Source organism: Etheostoma cragini, chromosome 1 (assembly GCF_013103735.1).
Source record: "Etheostoma cragini isolate CJK2018 chromosome 1, CSU_Ecrag_1.0, whole genome shotgun sequence".
NCBI lineage: Eukaryota > Metazoa > Chordata > Actinopteri > Perciformes > Percidae > Etheostoma > Etheostoma cragini.
This window is the reverse complement of record NC_048407.1, coordinates 27,157,196-27,175,481: the sequence shown is the minus strand read 5'-3', so window position 1 is coordinate 27,175,481 and position 18,286 is coordinate 27,157,196. Positions and strand designations below refer to the sequence as shown.

The window sequence follows — 18,286 nt, the reverse complement described above, 5'->3', positions numbered from 1 at the left end:
GAACAACTTACCTGGATTTAGATAAATTGTCGATGTAGAAAGGAAATGTCAATGCATTGTTCGTGAACTACTCTTAGGCCCAAGTCAGTGTGGGAGCATCTTAGGAATTTATCAGATCCAGGAAGAAATCATTCACAGACATGACCTAACCTGTCCACATGCAGTGCCATGTTGCCCTATATCAGGGAATGTGCTGAGTGCATACATAAACACAACAGCACTATGAGCCCATCAAGGGCAAGAGCCTGAATCTCTGATTACATTTACTGTACTAACTGTAGCAGCAGGATCGGATGCACAGCACATGAAGGGCTCATTATGCTCTTTACATGCAATTAATCAAACAATGTAAACACAACTCGCCTCAGCCGGATTCTCTGGTGGCAAGTCAAATTTGGTATGTGCACACAGTAGGCTACATGACTTAGTAAACAGGGGAATGTGAATTATGGAAAGTTTAAGTTTCACAGCCAAGCTGGCTATGATGTAAGAGTTGAACCTTCCTGCTGAGAGCACACGCAGATCTATCGGCCTACTCTCTGTCACACTGTTAAGCCTTTAGTCTCTTGCTTTTGTGAATGCACACATTTTGTTAATATTAAAATATCCGCACTGTGCGGGAAAAGTGACGCTTTGTAACAATGAAAGTATTACAGAAGAAATAGAGCACTCTGACTGAGACACAAGCTGGGCATGCTATGTTCCTTCTACTGAGATAAGCTGTTGAAGAGACAATCTCTACTAAAGTGATAACTTTTCATTTTTGGAGTAGGAATATGTCACTTAAAAACGTAACACTAAACTTTTTTAAGGCATAATCAATGATGCCAATGTGGAAATTATTTTTAGTTGCATGCCCTATTAACTAATTGTTGGTGCAATCTTTATCCGGGTCAACACATTAGAAGAGAGACCTTTTTTTTTCTTTTTCTTTTTTTTTTCAAAAAACAAAAACGGAGACATTGGACAAATAATTGAGATGGTCTTATCATCTCTGCACTGTGCCCAGTAGAAACGTATTTCCTTCTGACAGAGGAGGAGAATGAGGCAGGCAGTGCTCACAATGCTCTGGCGTTGTCTGTTGCAGACCAAAGTCAAATGGCCACTGAGAAAATAGTTAGTTAAACTTGCATGCACACAGCTCCTTTCCCCATCCTCTTACATGTTTTTGTTGATATGTTTTCAAGTACGAGTTCAGTTTTTTGCCGGCTCAGCCATGACAATAGAGTGAAAAACTCCATTGCTACCTTGTTAGCAGGTTCCTGAATCGACGTATGTGTGCAGTGCCGTGAAGCAATTGTTACATACGCAAGACCTGATATCAGGCGATACTTACTGACACTGAGTCTGGTGACTTGCCGGCTGAAAGTTGCGAGGGTGGTTTTTCCGCTCACAGACGCTAGGGGGGCGCAAGACGACCACCATTCAACATGAAAAAAAAATCGTAGAACCATTCCAATGGCTTAAATACTGTTCAGTTATGGTAAATAAAGCTAAAAAAACTGCATAGTTCCCCTTTAAGAAACTTTTGCAAAATATAATCTGGATTGAACGTGGGAGTTAAAAATATGTTATCCAAGCATTATCTTGTGGAAAAGTACATTGACTTCCAGGTCTAAGTGCGGAAGCAATACAGGGACTTCATGTTGGTTTACATATCGGTACACTCTAATTTGCATTTAACCTCATCTGACATAACTGTGTCGCTGCTATTGCAAGTGTGATTTACTTGCATCATTTGTGTGTATATTATTTAGTTAACCTGACATTTTAATTTTATTTTGTTTCACGTACCATCTTGTGAGAGAAAGACTTGATGTTATTTTAAATGCCAGGTGTCTCATTGGAACATAATTTGCATTTAGGTTGCCCGACAGTCGTACCGCCGCAATTGGACTGCACAATCACGCCGGCAACGCTGTCTGCAGAAGCCACTGAAAGGGCAGCATTATACGACAGGGCATCTCAAAGCATCAGGCCATGAAAATGACAATGAGGCTCGTCCAGAAGTGTCACCTTTCTCGTTTTTTTTGCCTGACTTTGTCTCCCTCAGACTCTCCTTGTTTTCTTTCTCGGTCTATCTCATACCCGCATCAAAAGCCACACACATACACACACACGCGGAGACACACAGACAGACACACACACACACACACACACACACACAGAAAGACAAAACGTCTTTATTAGCCCTCTGTATGCAGGCTGTGCTCAGATTGCAGGAGTGACCCAATGCTATGAGCTGTACAGGGGAAATGTTTACCCAAACCCTGCAGAATATGCCATTAACCTCTCTCTAGATAGAAGGCAAACAAGAATCTCCGTCCATGAGGGCAATAAAGATGGGAACACCTATCCAGGACCATCATGACAAGTATCTCATTATGAAGCTGCGGGAGGCAGTAACGAGCCAGGGAGCCCAGTCTCCCACGGGACTCTTTCGCCACAGTGTACCTGTGTGCCTAACATTCAGTGAAGTACCTATGAAATGCAGTGAAGTGTAAACAGCTGATTACCCCAACAGTGAGGAACAATACAAAGCCCCCCAAGGCCATCAACCACTTTGACCCCCCTTTTCAAACCAATTCCAATCTCTACTTTCTTCCTCTCCTACTTCCTGTCTGTTCCCTCCGATCTTCTTTTGTCTCTCTGTACCTCTCTCCCCGGAGATTTAGATGGATATCCTGAGGCTCTGATTAAAGCCCCAACCTGGCTGGGTGTCTTGGTTCATGGTGATAGGAAATGGGGGGGGGTTGGAGGGGGCAGTCAGGAGCCTGGGCTCTGGCGCAGTTTCTCGTTCGTAGGGACCCGCGGGCGTAATTCAATCACACCTCGATAATTCCCCTGATGTGATCGTCGAATCCCCTTCACACACATCAAGTACAGATAGACACCACAAACTCAAGCTGATCCCAGATTGAGGGTCTCCCACTGGGTGGGCTTAAGAGCCTACTACTGGGTACGTTGTACCTGTGCTGTTTGAAGAGGCCATTATTTTAATTGAAAAAGTTACCCGCCCGCCAAAGGCAAATGATAGAAGACGAGGGGAAAAAAAAACTGGGGAGAGAATTAAAACAAAAACACCAGATGGTGATATACATGGTAAAAATGATTGTTTATACTTACTGTTTGATTATATGTGATAATGAGAGTGGGATTCCTCAAGGCAATTAGTGTCTGTGGCAACCATATTGTGAGAGGACAGGGGAAGGACGGCACAGGCTGTTATGAAGGAGCGCTTATCAAATATCTCCGCCGGGGTGATTAGTGTAATAAGACACTGCAAGGTGAGATAGGCCACTCGCACTCTTTTAGTATGTCTTTATGTGTGTGTGTGTGTGTGTGTGTGTGTGTGGGTGAGTGAGAAAGAAAGAATGTGTGTAAAAGCTAACAAGAAAATGCAATCTGAGAGTGAGTCTGAGAAAGTACGAGGGACTATTTTCATCTGTTTCCATGTGTACGTGATTGTGTGTGGGTGTGTGTGCGTGCGTGCACGTTTGTGTGAATGCCTGAATGTGTGTTTTAATGTACAGTATACTGGTATACTATATCCCCCCATGCCTCTGTGTGTGTGTGTCTGTGTGTGTCTGTGTGTGTGCAAGTGCAAGTGTTATACTATTCCTATGTAAATGTAGGTTCCCATGTCAGGCTGGTGGCCCCAGGGGCTTTAGCCTATGACAAAAGGGCAGATCGGGGGCACTTACCCCTGGCAGAGTCTTCTGTTCATGGAGGGCGCTCTGGGCCTTCAGTGCTGACTCTCTGGCACAGTATGTTAGAAAGGCACATCCTATAGTCAGGGAGACAGGAGAGAGCTTGGCTTTTACCACAATTAACCACCTTTTATATTTAAAGAATAGTATCACAGTGTTAGAGAATGTATGGCTATTTTTAAAGAAAGAGTACATTTATGGTCTGTTGTGTTTTTTTAGGATTCTAAGTAGTCTAAGGACTTTATGGAAGACCACAAAACATTATATCTCAAACATATAAAGTCATTTGGCATTATGATGATCTAACAATCAAATACAATTTCTAATATATTGATTGTGAAAGCTGAGAGCACAAAACATAATAGATTATAAAAGGATAAAAATATGCTTTTTCCATCATCTTTATGTAAGCCCATTTCATGAGTGAACACAGATCTTGATGTTAATTGGATAGCTGAAAGACCATATTCAATGCGCTGCCTAAAGCCAGTCTAACCTCTCCAATGGTGTTTGTTTAGAGATTAAGCATCGCTACTGTCAACTCTCAAAAACAACATAGTAACCTTCCACAGGGACCCACAGATTTGTGATTTCACCGAAGTAATGCCCATCTACGCACGCAATAATATAAGAATATTTGGAGGAATTTACAAGCATGGAATTTTACAAGCTATTGCCCAAAACATGTATTATATTCAAATGGAATTCATAGCCTGCACTGAATGTGGTTCTCTGAAGTTAATAGCTCAATACCCTCAGAGAAAATAACATGCTGCTTGAGAAATAAGATTAAAATTGTACACATTTCTTTTAAAAATATGACAACCCCTTTAGATTAGATTTTAGAACTAATGCATGTGTCCAGTGTTAATGGGAATACAATGTTTGCTATAATGTTTGTATTTCATTCAGTTTACTTTAGTAACGGTAAAATGGACTCAACAAAATGAAACAGCAAACATATTCAACAGGTGTAAAACCACATGTGTTCCTTGAGGTTAAGTATACACCGGGAGTGGTGATGAAAATTGCTTAGTCATCTCAGATATGATGTAAGCATTTTCTTTTCAGTAATTATTCATACTGCTTTCTGTTGAATGATTATAGTTACTAATCTGGGCAAAGGAGGAATAAGTAAAACAATGTGCTTTTTTTTTGGCTGCCAAGTCAAGAAAATCCTCTGGTGATGAGCCGAAACTGCATCCCCATACATCTCTGGAGGCTTTTCTTTAAGTTAGAAATCTCAGGAAAACAGAATGAATATGCATCAATAAATAAGTCCCTGACAAAAATGTGACAGCTTTCATTAAATGGTGAGTGGTTGCTCTGTTACGCGCTTTGCAGAGCTGACAGTGGGTGACCCCGTTCAGAAAAGGTTTTGCACTGTGCAGCATAATTTCCCATTACTGCATGTCACACCTGCTGCCAAGGATTCCCACAGGAGAAACCAGACACACACACATACACACACACACAAACAACCACACGCAAACAGACACACACATACAGATGATACCTGGCATGCAGCACATAGCACCCATCACCCCCAAAACCCAGCAACACACTCTGGCACCCAGCCAAGAGAGTTCCCTTTCACGACAACCTTCACCCACCTCCATAACTAGGCAGTTACTCAAGAGGAAAAATCACCTAAACGACACTGATGAAACAGCATGCCACACAGCAAAGCAGAAAAGTTTGTGAGCCTGGGCAAACACGTTTCATCCTTTGTGAAATTACAAAACTGTGGGACATGAGCCGAGGCCTCCCCGGGGGGCATGTCCTAGCAAAGGCTTATGGGAATCATAGGCTGTTGCTGACACTCTTCTCCCACTTTTCTTCTGGTATTTTCACCAAGCTTTTTTACTTTGTATTGCCCAGAACTTTAGTAAACATCTTGACAAGACACTTTGTAAACAATTCTGTAATTTCAAAACAAATTTTCATTATTTGTCAATTCAACTTTTTTCTTATCACTTTAATGTGTTTTGTTTCACTGATAAAAAGTAACATTTACTTAAGTATTGTTTTGAGGTACTTGGGGTTTTTGCATTTTAATCTACTTTACACTTCTACTACACTAGATTTAGTTTACAACTAAAGTATCTAGTTATTTCAGATAAATAGAGCTTTAAAGAGATAAATAGATTTTCACATTAAAAATGTGCCCAGTTTATAAAATATGACAATAAACTACCCAGCAGTTTATAAAGTAATTAAACTCACCTCAACCAACAAAAATAGTACTCACATGGTAATGCAACAATAATCCAATCATATATTAATACTATACTTATAATCCAATAATAGGATTTCACATACTTTTGTTCTTTCACATTAGGAACATACAGAGTGCAGAACTTGTACTCCATAGTAATGCAGTATTTTTATAATGTGGTGTTAGATTAAATGATGTGAATACTTCAGCTCTGAAAACTGGACCACTGTGGAGTTTTTCCAGGAGTGTGCTTAAAGCAAGTGAAATTGCATCTGAAGCAAGTCAAGCGATCTCTCCTCACTGCAGATTTTTCTGGTGGCGTCAAGAAAAATAGAATGTGATACTATTAGTTCAAATGATTTGTTAAACTGGACTTTTTCTGCCATGTAGCCTTTAATATTCAGGCCAGAGCTCTGCGTGGCTGTCTCGGCTTCCTCGCGGGGGTGGAAACCCAGCAGGACTTTATGAAAGCTCCATATCCAACAGGGCTGGCTCAGGGGACTTCTTAAACCCAAATGACTCAGTGACTGAGAAAAAGCCAGTTGTGGAACAGATGAGCATTCAGCTTAGAGAACATGAGGAGAGGCACAATGATCCAGTTTGAGGCGAGGTAACAAGGATGTAGCAGCTGGTAGCAGGTTAGGGCTGTCAGCTTAAACTTTTAAATTGACTAATTGGCATGGGATTAAATTCCATTTTATTTTGTTTTTATTTTTTATTAATCTTTATTTTACAAGGAAATAATCCCATTGAGATTCAGAATGTCTTTTTCAAGGAGGTTGTGGCCAAGACAGCAGTAGAATTGTTCCATATTAAAATATTCAGTAAAACAAACAATGTAAACAGCATTAGACCAAAAACGACAGTTGGCAATACATAGTCACCTGCAGCACTCAGTAACAGAACATATGCATTTAGTAATCAAATAGTCCTTTAACCTAATTTTAAACTGTGTCATTGTTGCAATTTATGTTGCAATTTATACCAGGGTGAGGGTGCAAAAACTTTAAAGGCACTGTCCCCGAAGACAGTTTGCGTTTGGGGAATGTCACACATGATTTGCCCAAATAATCTAAGATTACATTTCCTGGTGGTGACTTTAGGAGTCAGGAGAGAACAGTAAGTAAGAAGGAAGTTTACACAGTATGTCCTTAAAATGAAAAATATACAATTGTTCCAACCTGCTATTGTGCAAGGAAGGCCAACCAACGCTCTCTTACAAGCTACAGTGATGAATACAAAAACTAGAATTAGTTCATTATAGTTCATTTGCATGCATGTATAAAATAGCACCAAAATCCATGAGTGTTTTTCTCACACTAAAAGAGAAACAGCCTTTGTTTCTATGATAGAAACACACATTTTAAGGATGATGCAGAACAATACAAAATGGTCTCATCCGCATAAAAAAACACTTGTACGTTGTCCACTTGGTGTTATGTGCACTCATATAAATGGAGCTTTCAAAAGCATTCCACTTTCATTTGTCTGTGTTAATGCAGAAGGGTGTGCAAACTGATTTAGACTGTCCTAACAACAATGCAACAACAAAAGACAGGCAACAAAAGTAAACATGATCTTTACCATGGTGTATTACATTTCACATAACTTGGGGAACTGAAGCAACCTTTTTAAGTTTTTTAAACCGTGTAAGTATTTAACAGTGACAAAAAGTACAGATTATTTTAGATGCTAAAATGTAGGAAATTCTGATTGCTTTTATGTTAGCAGTGCTTAAGATGCACAGTATTAATTTTCAGCAAATAACTCAGACACCATTTAATCCTTCCTTTTTGAATTAAAGTTTGAATCAAACAAATATTAAGCAAAGACTTGAGGAAATAAGTTGCATGCTTTAAATGGGAAGAAGAAGAGTAAGAGGGCATGGCTCTGATGGTTGTTCAGCAGAAGGACTAGTGGCTTCCTGTGATGAGCAGGTTAAGTGGGGTGAAAATAATACTTTGGTAATCAAAGACAATTTACCACACTATAATTTCAGTCAGGGACAAAAGTTCAATATAACAAATTATATGTAAAGCAAATGAAAAAGCAAACCCTGCCAACTAGTTCAAAGAGAAGGCAGGAAATGTGAAATGTGTCTTTGTGTTCGCAAGACACGTTTCGGGTAATTACCTAAAGAACCCCCCCCCCCAACACTCCCTTTTATGCTTTTTCTAACAGTTTGTTTTAAAATGGAAATTAGTGTGTGCTAACAATTTTCATGCATCCAGGCATTAAGAGTAAATTGTGATTTTTTTTTTTGAGGCATTGGGTACCTGTAATTGAAATAACTCCAGAACAAATTTGTATAACATTTCAATTCATTAGCAGTGGATTCATGAATCACGAGCAATTTGCGCTCTTACGATCACCTCATACATGTTTGATCCAAGAATGTTCATTAAAGTGGGGACAAAGAATCCAAATTAGTTTCCCCACAACATTTGTAAAACAACTGGATGCTGCTGAATGTGAGCCTCTCATGGGTACTGAGACAAACATGATGTTAGGATTTATCATTTGCTTAAGACATGCTATTACCTGTCAAGCATCTTTCCATCTTTCCATCTTTCAGTCCATCTACATTCAAAGTGGGCTGCTAGCTTACTGGTTCACACACAGCCCCCTTTTTAATGATCAAAGAGGTCATCTGTAGAATTTAGCTACACCTGTCACTCAATTTAAGCAAAATGTCAATCACTGTCTAACACTTTCTTTACGCTTAACGCTCATCCTCTAGATAAAACCCAATACAAGCATGGATTGTATCTCCTTGTGGCCATTACTAAAACCTTGTTCAGACTGTCAGCCCAAATCCGTTGGCCTACCCAGATTGCATCCAGATCGATTTAAGAATTTGTGGACAACGGAAAAAGGACATACTGTAATTGCATGTGATTTAAGTGAATTGCATCCAAAACACATTTGGAGGTTTGAAAACTGTGATTCTGATCGTATTTCTTCAGATGCGCCTCAGTCCCGACAGTCCTGTTTTGTGGCTTTTGCGTCACTTGTGTAGCCAAGAGTTATGAATGGCGCCTACACTTATAATATAATAATAAAATAAATAAACAGGATCTGTAGTCTGAAGCAGCGTGAACCAAGACGTCTTTATTTACTTTCACATTGTCATTGGTAACGCAGCTTTACACTTTTGGGTTTTACTTTTCACAATAAATGTCAAATTTAACTTCACTGCAACCATTTTTGATAAAGAGGCAACTCTACAAAATGGCTTACCTGCCCGGCAACATACAACAACGATTTCCCTTTGAAATCCAAAGGATCGGAGGTGCTGGCCAAATTGATGGGTTTCCATTTCTCGTGCTTCCGCGTTGGAAAGTCATGTCTGCAGCTTAGCTACACACACACACGTACTGTACGTTGTTATCACAGCAAACCCTGCAGATAGGTCAGTGATGTCTGCAGACACATATCCGATTTGATCACATGCAAATAACAGCGTGGACAGTCTGTCTTAAAGATCTGCTTTGAGAAACAAATTTAGATTTGCCTGCAGTCTGAACATACAGCCTAAAAGTCACTATTTGAAAGACACTTTCAAAGATTTGTTGTAACATTCTATGACTCATTTGCAATTATATATTAGTGCTCTACTGTGGTTTACTTTTGACATTTGTCTGCCTATGAGGTTTTTTTATGTCAATTTGGCAGGCTATTTATAGCCAATTACACTGCATGGACCAACAGAGGAGAGAAAAATGGATGAGGATATTTAACAAGTCTTTGTATCTTTTCCTCCTGGCTCTGTGGTGCAGCTCAGAGTCCCTCCTCTCAGCATCAGAGACGGATTGATAGATAACACTACTCAGGCAAAAGATTTGCCCCCCACTAACATTCAGCATGTCTGAACAATGCATGCGTTCTGGCACTGACACTAAGTATTATGATAATGTAGTGCTCAGCGAAATGATGGATGTTAAACAGCACGACCTGGCCGCGCCACACACTGACGAGCTCCGTGCCCGCCAATGGTGTTGAGTCATCCCACGCGCTGGATAACGACAGCGACAACAACACGCAAACTATCAAATCGGCATTAAAGGAAACAGTGTCCAACAACTACGAGGCAGGATATAATCATCTGTTAAAAGAAACAGGTGAAAAAAAATGCCTTCCGACTAGACATCAGCATACAGCTACACCAATCCACCGAAGTGTATAGGAATATAAGAAACGCAAAATTCCCCAGACATTCAGACAATTCCCTAGAGATAAAGAAAATGCCCAAAGTAAGAATTCACAAAGCACACAACATCTGTTCAAACTGATGAAGAACAGTCCACGTGAATTACTCATAAGAAACATGACATATTTTGATCTGCCCTTAAATCCATAATTATGGTGCATTTGTGTGTCACAGGGCTCGGGCTGTGAAAAAAGGTAGTGCTGCAAATCATCCATTAGGTACGGTTTACTAACTGATGCCAACAGCCATATACATCATCTATCCGAAACAAATCAAATCTCTGTCAACCACAAACTTAGCTCAAAGAAGGATTTCAAAGTAGCAGTCAAACTAATTCATGGCACTGCAGTAAATCTTTATGAACTTTATGTTTTTAGGGCTTGGGGAGCCAAGCTGATTATATCCTCCCCCACTCTTCTGTTGCTCTGCTGAATGAAAAATGTTGTAACTGTTTATGATAAAAATGTGGATTGAATTTTTGACTATGTTTAAAACAACGGGAGCCTTGTGGGCCTTTGGCATATTAGCTAGCCAATATCCATTGGCATATTATGCATTTTTGTAACCAAACAGAACACAAACTACCATTCAAACTCCTGTGCAATACACATACTTTAGGCAAAAGATCATTGTAAAACCGCAGAGAATATGACTCAAACTCTGTACTCTAATATAGATCATAGTTACACAGCTGCAAAACTTGTCTGGGAAGATTAATCCCATTTATCCAGGCAGTGCATGAGGTTGAAATGAAACGATCTATTGTACTGTTAGTTGTAGGGTGTGCTGTGAATATGTTTCAACGTGATGTCATCCGAGAGATTACACTCATACGACATCATGATGTGAACAACCCAGAGAGGTTCAAATGTCCAGGCCTCAGCACTGACTAGGAAAAATAATATAACCCCTTGATGAGTCCTACTGATTTAATTTCAGCCTAATGCAAACACTAAATACAGTTAATCGAAAGAAGCTGGAAGATGCTGGATGTTTAAAGGCTCCGCAGAGCTGAGGGGGACAGCACAGCCAGGTAATAGTTAGCTGTGGGTTCATCACCAAGCATGACCCCTTTAACAAAGAAGTAGTCATGCGGTTCAACATTAATATCAAAAATATATTAGCCACTTCATGCATTATTTTTAACTGACATCCCACAATGCTTAAGCAGTTTAGTGCCTTTGATGTTTTCTCTATCTTTCTTTATCCATACTTACATGCTGAACAATATTTAACCCAGCAGACCTGATGTTGTTGAGTGTTAAGCCTTGATCCAATTGTATTCCAACATTATCTGCATTTTTTTTATGATCTTATGTACGACTTGGTACTTTAATGTACATTATTTCTAAAACAATGAAATGTCACACTGATGAAGTCAGTGTGATGTGGTTAAAGCTGCAGACAATAGAAACTGGGCTTGGTTTTGGGATAGTTCATCAAATTAAATCAAAATTCATTTAAAAGTCTACTGATAGAGAGGACTGCTGTACTGACCTTGGCGTGTTGTTTATAACAGAATTCAGTTTGTTTGAAGAATGCTAAGAACTTTCACAATTTAATAAGTAATTCATTTTACCTTTCAACTCCCCTACAAAAGCTTTTCTCGGTTTCAGAATGGGCGTTCATTCAGTGTTTTAAACGGCTCTCCTTGAGTGACACAGCACATTATACACTATACTTACTCCTGTTTTGTTAAAGACACTAATTCCATTTTCTTACTCTTGTACTTTCTTGTTTCGGTCCACAGGTATCACACATTGGCACAGCAGGAGGCATGAACATGGTTTAGTTGAGTGGCCAATAAGAAAAACTCATCCATATAATGCATTGGTGAAATCGTATTAAAAGTGCACGCTTGTGCTCCCAATGTGACTTTGAATGTCATGCGGGATGAAGTGGGCATAATGCATACATCAGAGTGGCCTTGGTGGAGGATGATTTGAACCGGCATACAGTCTGGCGTTGGAACAGGATTATCCGTCCCGAGGCAACCATGCTCCAGAGTGTTGACATTCAGGGATGGCCGAGGACAGGCGTAAACAACACGAACATCAGAAATATTGTTTTAATCGATCATTGAGGAACACCGGAAAGAGGAGGAGCAGGCTGAACACCCGCGACTGATGCCTGGAGGAACAGGTGGTGCATGGAGACCTTCAGGGCTGCACACACAAGGAAGCAATCCTGAGCCTACACTCATTTTTCCCACAAGAGCGCTTAACTTGCGCTGATCAATAAGATCATGAACTGTAGGCACTGACTAACATTTCATCCATAATTTGCCTGGCTTGTGAATAGATTCTTTTTTACTGAGTGATTGTGATTGTGAATTCATTGTGTGTATTGTGTGTGGATTTAAAATGATATCTAAAATTTAAAAATAATAATAAACACCTATCTACAAAATACTATCAATCACAAACAACAGCAGCAGTGCCATTATAAGGCTGTGCTTTAGCTGATAATAAACTGTAGGACAGCCTGCTTATGATGACACGGAGAGTCAGAAGGGTGACTTTATTTTGGCTTTCCATTTAAAAAAAAATGAATGTTTAAACTACTACCAAATAAATATTTAAAATGTCAGAAATTACAGTATAATTATAATATTTCATACTAACTATTATTACATTTGTATGTTTATAAGATTTCCCTCAGCCACAATAGAATAACACTAAACATTAATTAATGCAACGGTGCAATTTCAGGCGTGTTGTGAAAAAATACATAAACATCTAAATGCAAAAGGAATTAAATTTAAATCAAAACGTGGTTAATATAATTGCATTGAAATAGAATGTTGTAGTCCAATTGTGTCTACATTACATGCACAAATGTGCATTTAGCAATAAGTTGCGTTTAAACCCCACTTGGACTTTGAATTTTAGACTTTTATTTGGAACAAAAAGATCCTCCATCCCAAACCGCACTCATGGCATCCACCATTATAACTATCATTAGAACAGATCGATTCCTGACTAATTACTAAGTGAATACTGATCCCGCTCGGTTTGGACGATGAGGGGGACAGCGGGGTGAGGAAACAACAAGCGAGAAAACAATGCATGCTGGATCTCAGCCTCTACTATTATCCTGCCTTGTACTTCCTGACTGCAACCCGCCCACGGAGCAGCATATTACAATCCAGCCGCCTTCTAGATAGTATTTCCCACAGCTAATGACGTCCAAAAAAGTAGGCGACGTTATACCCGACTCAAAGGTCAAAGCAGCATGCCAGCACCACGTTAATCACGGATGCTGACTGCCTGATAATGGTTTGCACTTTCCGCTCCCCTGAAAGCATTTATATCTTCCTTAGACAATATGCTGCGAATGATATAATGCAGAACAGAAGGATTTTCCCACTCTTTTTTTTGTTGTTTAAATATCTTGTGCAGCTGAAGAAATAACACAGCATCTAGCGCTTGCACTGTCCCGCCCCCTTGAACTGGTGTGCTCAGCACATGAGAGTCAATGTAAACACACAAAGGCGTTTTCAGCTGTAGTATTCACGTGGATTGGTAAGACGCGGTAACAATTAACCCTGCACGCGCTAGCCAGACACTTCCACGTGTTCTTCCTCTCACACCTTATATATACAGTATATATTAATATATGTGTTTGTGTGTGCGTGTGAGAAGGCTCTACGGGGCTTCTACTCTGTCCCAGAACATCTGCAAATTAACACACTTTTTCATGCTCTCTGCCCCGAAACTGAATTGGGACGCTCTTTGATCTCTCTAGTTCTCTCTCTCTCTCTCCCTCTCCTCTTTCTCTCTCTTGTGTAAAGGTACACAAAAGTAAAGATACCAAAATAACCAACCTTTATGCATTCCCGTAAACCTGTCTTTCAGTACAGTGAGTTCGTATATCTTTCCGAATTCCTCAAACAGCGGTTTCAGGTCCTTTTCTTCCAGGTTTCTGGGAATCTGCCCGATGAAAAGCTTGATGGCGTCGTGGTCCTTCATTGGAATGGTGTTCTGGCCGATGGTAAGCCCGTTCATCCTGCCGGCGCTGTTCGTGGTGCTGAATCCATTCTCTTGCTGCACTCCGTTTGCAGTGACTGTAGCCATCTTTCCTCAATGGGCCGGCGAGCTGCTCTCTCTCCCTCTCTCTCTCTCTCTCTCTCTCTCTCTCACTCTCTCTCTCTCTCTCTCTCTCTCTCTCTCTCTCTCTCTGTTGCTCTCCTTCTCTATCTCTCTGTAGTCAACTGCACAGTGTACGCTCCCCCGTTATATCTTCCTCTCCACCCACTCCTCCTCCAGTTTTCCCTCCCTATGTCTCTCCTCTGCCTTTGCAGCCCCCATGTTTCGAATCAGCCTTATATATTTTTCTCTTTTTTTCTCTCTCTTTGTGTGTTTTTATATATGTGTGTTTGTGTGTGTGTGTGTGTGTGTGTGTGTTGGGGGGGGGGGTCATGAAACACACACACACACACTACCCGTGACGTCATTTTGTACTCTCATGAAGACCACGCCCCTCGCCTAATTTGCACGTGCGCGGCCAATGGGAGGCCAGGATGACTGAGTGCCACACGGGGCAGAGTAAAAATGCAAACATTTGTGTAGAGTGGGACATTTAAACAGTGCAAAGGCAGCATTTGTGCTCCTTCTCCTGCTTATGTCGGGTCATTTAGTTTTGTTATAGCTGTGAGTGGAGTCATAGCTTTGTAATGGCAGCCCATGTAATTGTACCTTACCAAAATGCATTGTGATGCTGTACATGAGTAGTTTTAAATATTTAAATAAACTGGTGAATCAGAATTTAAAACTCTGGTTCTCATATAATGTATCTCCGATAATTTTATAATTTGAATACTGTTCATCAATGTTTCCAAAGAACCCTGTCCTCATAACACTTCCTGTCTGCTGGACACAGGTATGCGGCTAAATATTTGCATTTATCTGGCATACTGGGCTTAAAAAGTCCCTGTCAGATTTTTAGAAGACAACCAGCAGGGCTGTAAGTCCCGAGGCCTAGCCTTAAAAGATTATGCTGTGAAGAAATGTTCTCTACAGCAGTGGTTCTCATTCCTGGACCTCCGGAGCATGGGCCCTGCTGGTTTTCATTCTACGTATCTAACGGACTATTTTACACCTGAGATTCTAGGTGAATGCTATTAACTACCTGGGAGGGTAGAAAACCAACAGAGCTGTCACTACTGAGGACTGAGAGTGACTGCTCTGTGGACCTGTGCTCAACTGGTCTACTTTACTATATATTTGTCATGGTATAGTTAAGAGCTCTTTTAAGTATGAATACCTGATATCACAGGTTTTTAAATAAAAATAGTTGTTCGGAGTTATTACAGTTCTAAATAGCTTCATCATTTAGTCAAGACAGAGCAATTGTTTTAATGTATTGTTTTGGACACTTCAGCAGTTTAAACTGTTCGTAACATGGCGTTTTAGCACATCCTCTTGTTTAGGCAGCAGGAGGATGTAACACTGATATGAATACCATGTCAAAAGTATCACTTAACTATGGAACATTCAATACATTGTTACACAGTCATCAAGGACTTTCATCTTTTGCACATAATGCTAAATTTGTTCACATTTGTTCTATCTCCATGTTTTATGTTTTTCTCTAGCAGTTGGGATTTTGTTAGCTCACAGACATTCCAGACATCAAGCATATTCATCACTGGTTTCCCACCTCAGCTGCTTTCCTTTAGAAAGACAATGTGGAAAGAAAATTGTGGCTTGGTCAGGTGCCTGGATCAAAGGCATATTTGGGTGAATAATTAAAAAGATAGCAGCATGCTGGAATGCAACAAGCAGCAGCCTCTGTAGTGTAGTTTAAAAACAAACTTGCTTTCTCCACTTTACGAAGACAATGTGAACAGATGAAGAGAAAAAGAAGGATAAAACACCGTCGTTTAAAACGATGTAGGCTCAGAGCTCAGGATTTAGAGCTGCCTTGTGTCACTGTCCATGGTGCTGAATCCACTCTGCCATTCAGAGACCATGAAAAAGATTGTTGGAGGTACAATTGGAGCCCCTCTTCATCTACCTGCTGTGCACAATTTCCAAACTGGTCTGTCCTTTACTTTACACAGAAAATGATGCATTCAACGCCACTCTTCAGAATAGTTTTGTTATTCATGCAAGTGAGCTTGTGCACTGCCAGTGTTGCATTACCTGCAAACAGCATAGTCTAATTAGTGCAGATGGGAATATAACATCAATACAAGGGCAGTCTCGCTCACCATGATATGAGTAATTATGCTCGATATGATGGCATTTGTGTGGATCATATCATGTGTCAATGATCGATTGTATGTAGCAAATGTATTATGAGAACTGTTAATAAGGTCTGCACTCTAACATTTGTGTAATAATATCTGCCTTGCTTAAGTGTCTTTGGGCACGACATGGAGTCTCTGACACCTCCAGATGTATCGCTCTGTAACTGAGCATGACCTCTGATCCCCTTGTGGATTTGGGCGAGAAAACGTGGGATCAGAAGAGGATCACAAAAAACTGTGTGCTCAGTGTCGAAATGCATTCAACGGACATGCTTAACCTCTGTTAGGTCAGAATTAATTGGCTTGTAAAAAGATGTCATTAAATAGTAGTGATTATTTTGTTCTGTTGCTCCTGTTAATTAGTAGAATACAGCTGCCTCACAATAATATTTACTATTGGAGTGCCACAGAAGTGCCATCTATCTATCTATCTATCTATCTATCTATCTATCTATCTATCTATTTATCTATCTAGCTATCCATCCATATTCAACTGATTGAAAACATTTTTGTCATGAAAAATTCAACAGAAACAGCATCTCCCATAAATTAGTAATTGGGCGGACCAGCTTCTTTCCCCCATGATACCAATGCAATTTTGACATTTAGTGAGTTACTTAGTGTTTATGTCAAGAAAAGACTTTTACCATAAATAAACAACGGTGTGGCCACCTTTTTCAAAATATATCTTTCAGTACAACAGTCACGTACATTTGTAAAGGGTCACCCCAGTGGGAAGTGTCATAATGTACCCAATGAACATTTTTGATCACTAGGTAGTTGAGCAGTCAGCTTTGATGGATTATGTGCTGTTGTGTTCATCCCTGATGCATGTCATAATGAATGATCTTTTGGGGATAGTAGTATTCTGAGAGCAACTAACAGTAACATCTGGCACTGCATTGGTTTTGTTATGAATATTTATTTATTTTATATTTAATCATGTCTTTGTAGATCATCTACAAAAACCATCCTTAAGAGTTTTTTGCTCTGAATGGGGATCATAAACACCGCGGGTCTCCCTTGTTGATACCATCAGGGGCATTTTCTCCCCATAAAGACATAGCTAATTTAGCTTCAGTGCTGCTTATTGGCTTTGTGTTTCCTTGTTTTTGTCATTTCTCAGTGGGATAGTTTGCCTGCACAGCTGTGAAGACTTGGAAACTGCCTGGCAGGAGAATATGCAGGTACTGCATGATCTCTTCAATTATGCCTGTCTGTAAGCATCCTCTTTGTTCTAACACAGGCAAGCGTATCAGAAAGGTTGACAGGGTTCTTCTCCTTGTCTGTGGCATGCTCAGCACCTGGATGGTTGAACAGGGCACCTCTGACGATTGCTCTCCTTTCAGACAAAAGAGCAGTCAGAATAGTTCCAGCTGTGTTTGTGCAATGGGAATGAACTTGCAAGAATACATAACAGAGGAAAATAAGTCCCTCAAGGATCTTGCACACCAAGAGACATATTTCCCTTAAAATATGTTCTTATTAATTCTGGATGGAAACTGTGTTTGCCCATTAGCAATGAGCAAGGATTTTACCTCAGTAGACCAACTAGAATTGAAATTGGGAGGGGGTGTAGACATGCTAAAAGTGTCAGCAAAATAATTTCCTAATGCAAAACACAGTAGACCAGTCCTAAATGAGTGTGATTTCTGTTTTTGTTACCAAACTTATTCATACCACTGTCAAGATGACTTGTTTGAATGTCACAGACACACCACTTGCCACAGCTACCAAAAATGTAGTCCCCTGAAGGAGCAAAATCAGTGACATAAGTCATGCATTGTGCATAACAGCCTGGTGTCACACACAATTCCTTTATACTGTGTGTTCATTATCCCATTAAACCGGATATATGGAGTGGGCCAGGTGGAACGTAGTCATGCATGAACATT

General features: G+C 40.1%; 1 protein-coding gene across 11 annotated transcripts in view; it reads right to left on the bottom strand.

Moving 5' to 3' along the window:
• si:dkey-205h23.2 (CUGBP Elav-like family member 4) overlaps window positions 1–14,408 on the bottom strand; it is a 133,987-nt gene extending 119,579 nt beyond the window's left edge. For 3 of the 11 annotated variants that reach the window (XR_004656225.1, XM_034868544.1, XM_034868566.1), the window contains exons 1-2: window positions 13,965–14,407; window positions 3,705–3,787 (exon numbers count right to left, since the gene is read on the bottom strand). Coding sequence is in view for 10 of the 11 variants with exons in the window: in XM_034868544.1 (XP_034724435.1) it covers window positions 3,705–3,787; window positions 13,965–14,214 (333 nt within the window). In the remaining variant the exon portion in view is untranslated. Of the gene's footprint in view, window positions 1–3,704; window positions 3,788–13,964 lie in introns of all 11 variants that reach the window. The other 8 variants (XM_034868552.1, XM_034868574.1, XM_034868584.1 and 5 more) reach the window with 5 other exon arrangements.
• Window positions 14,409–18,286: the final 3,878 nt, after the last annotated feature.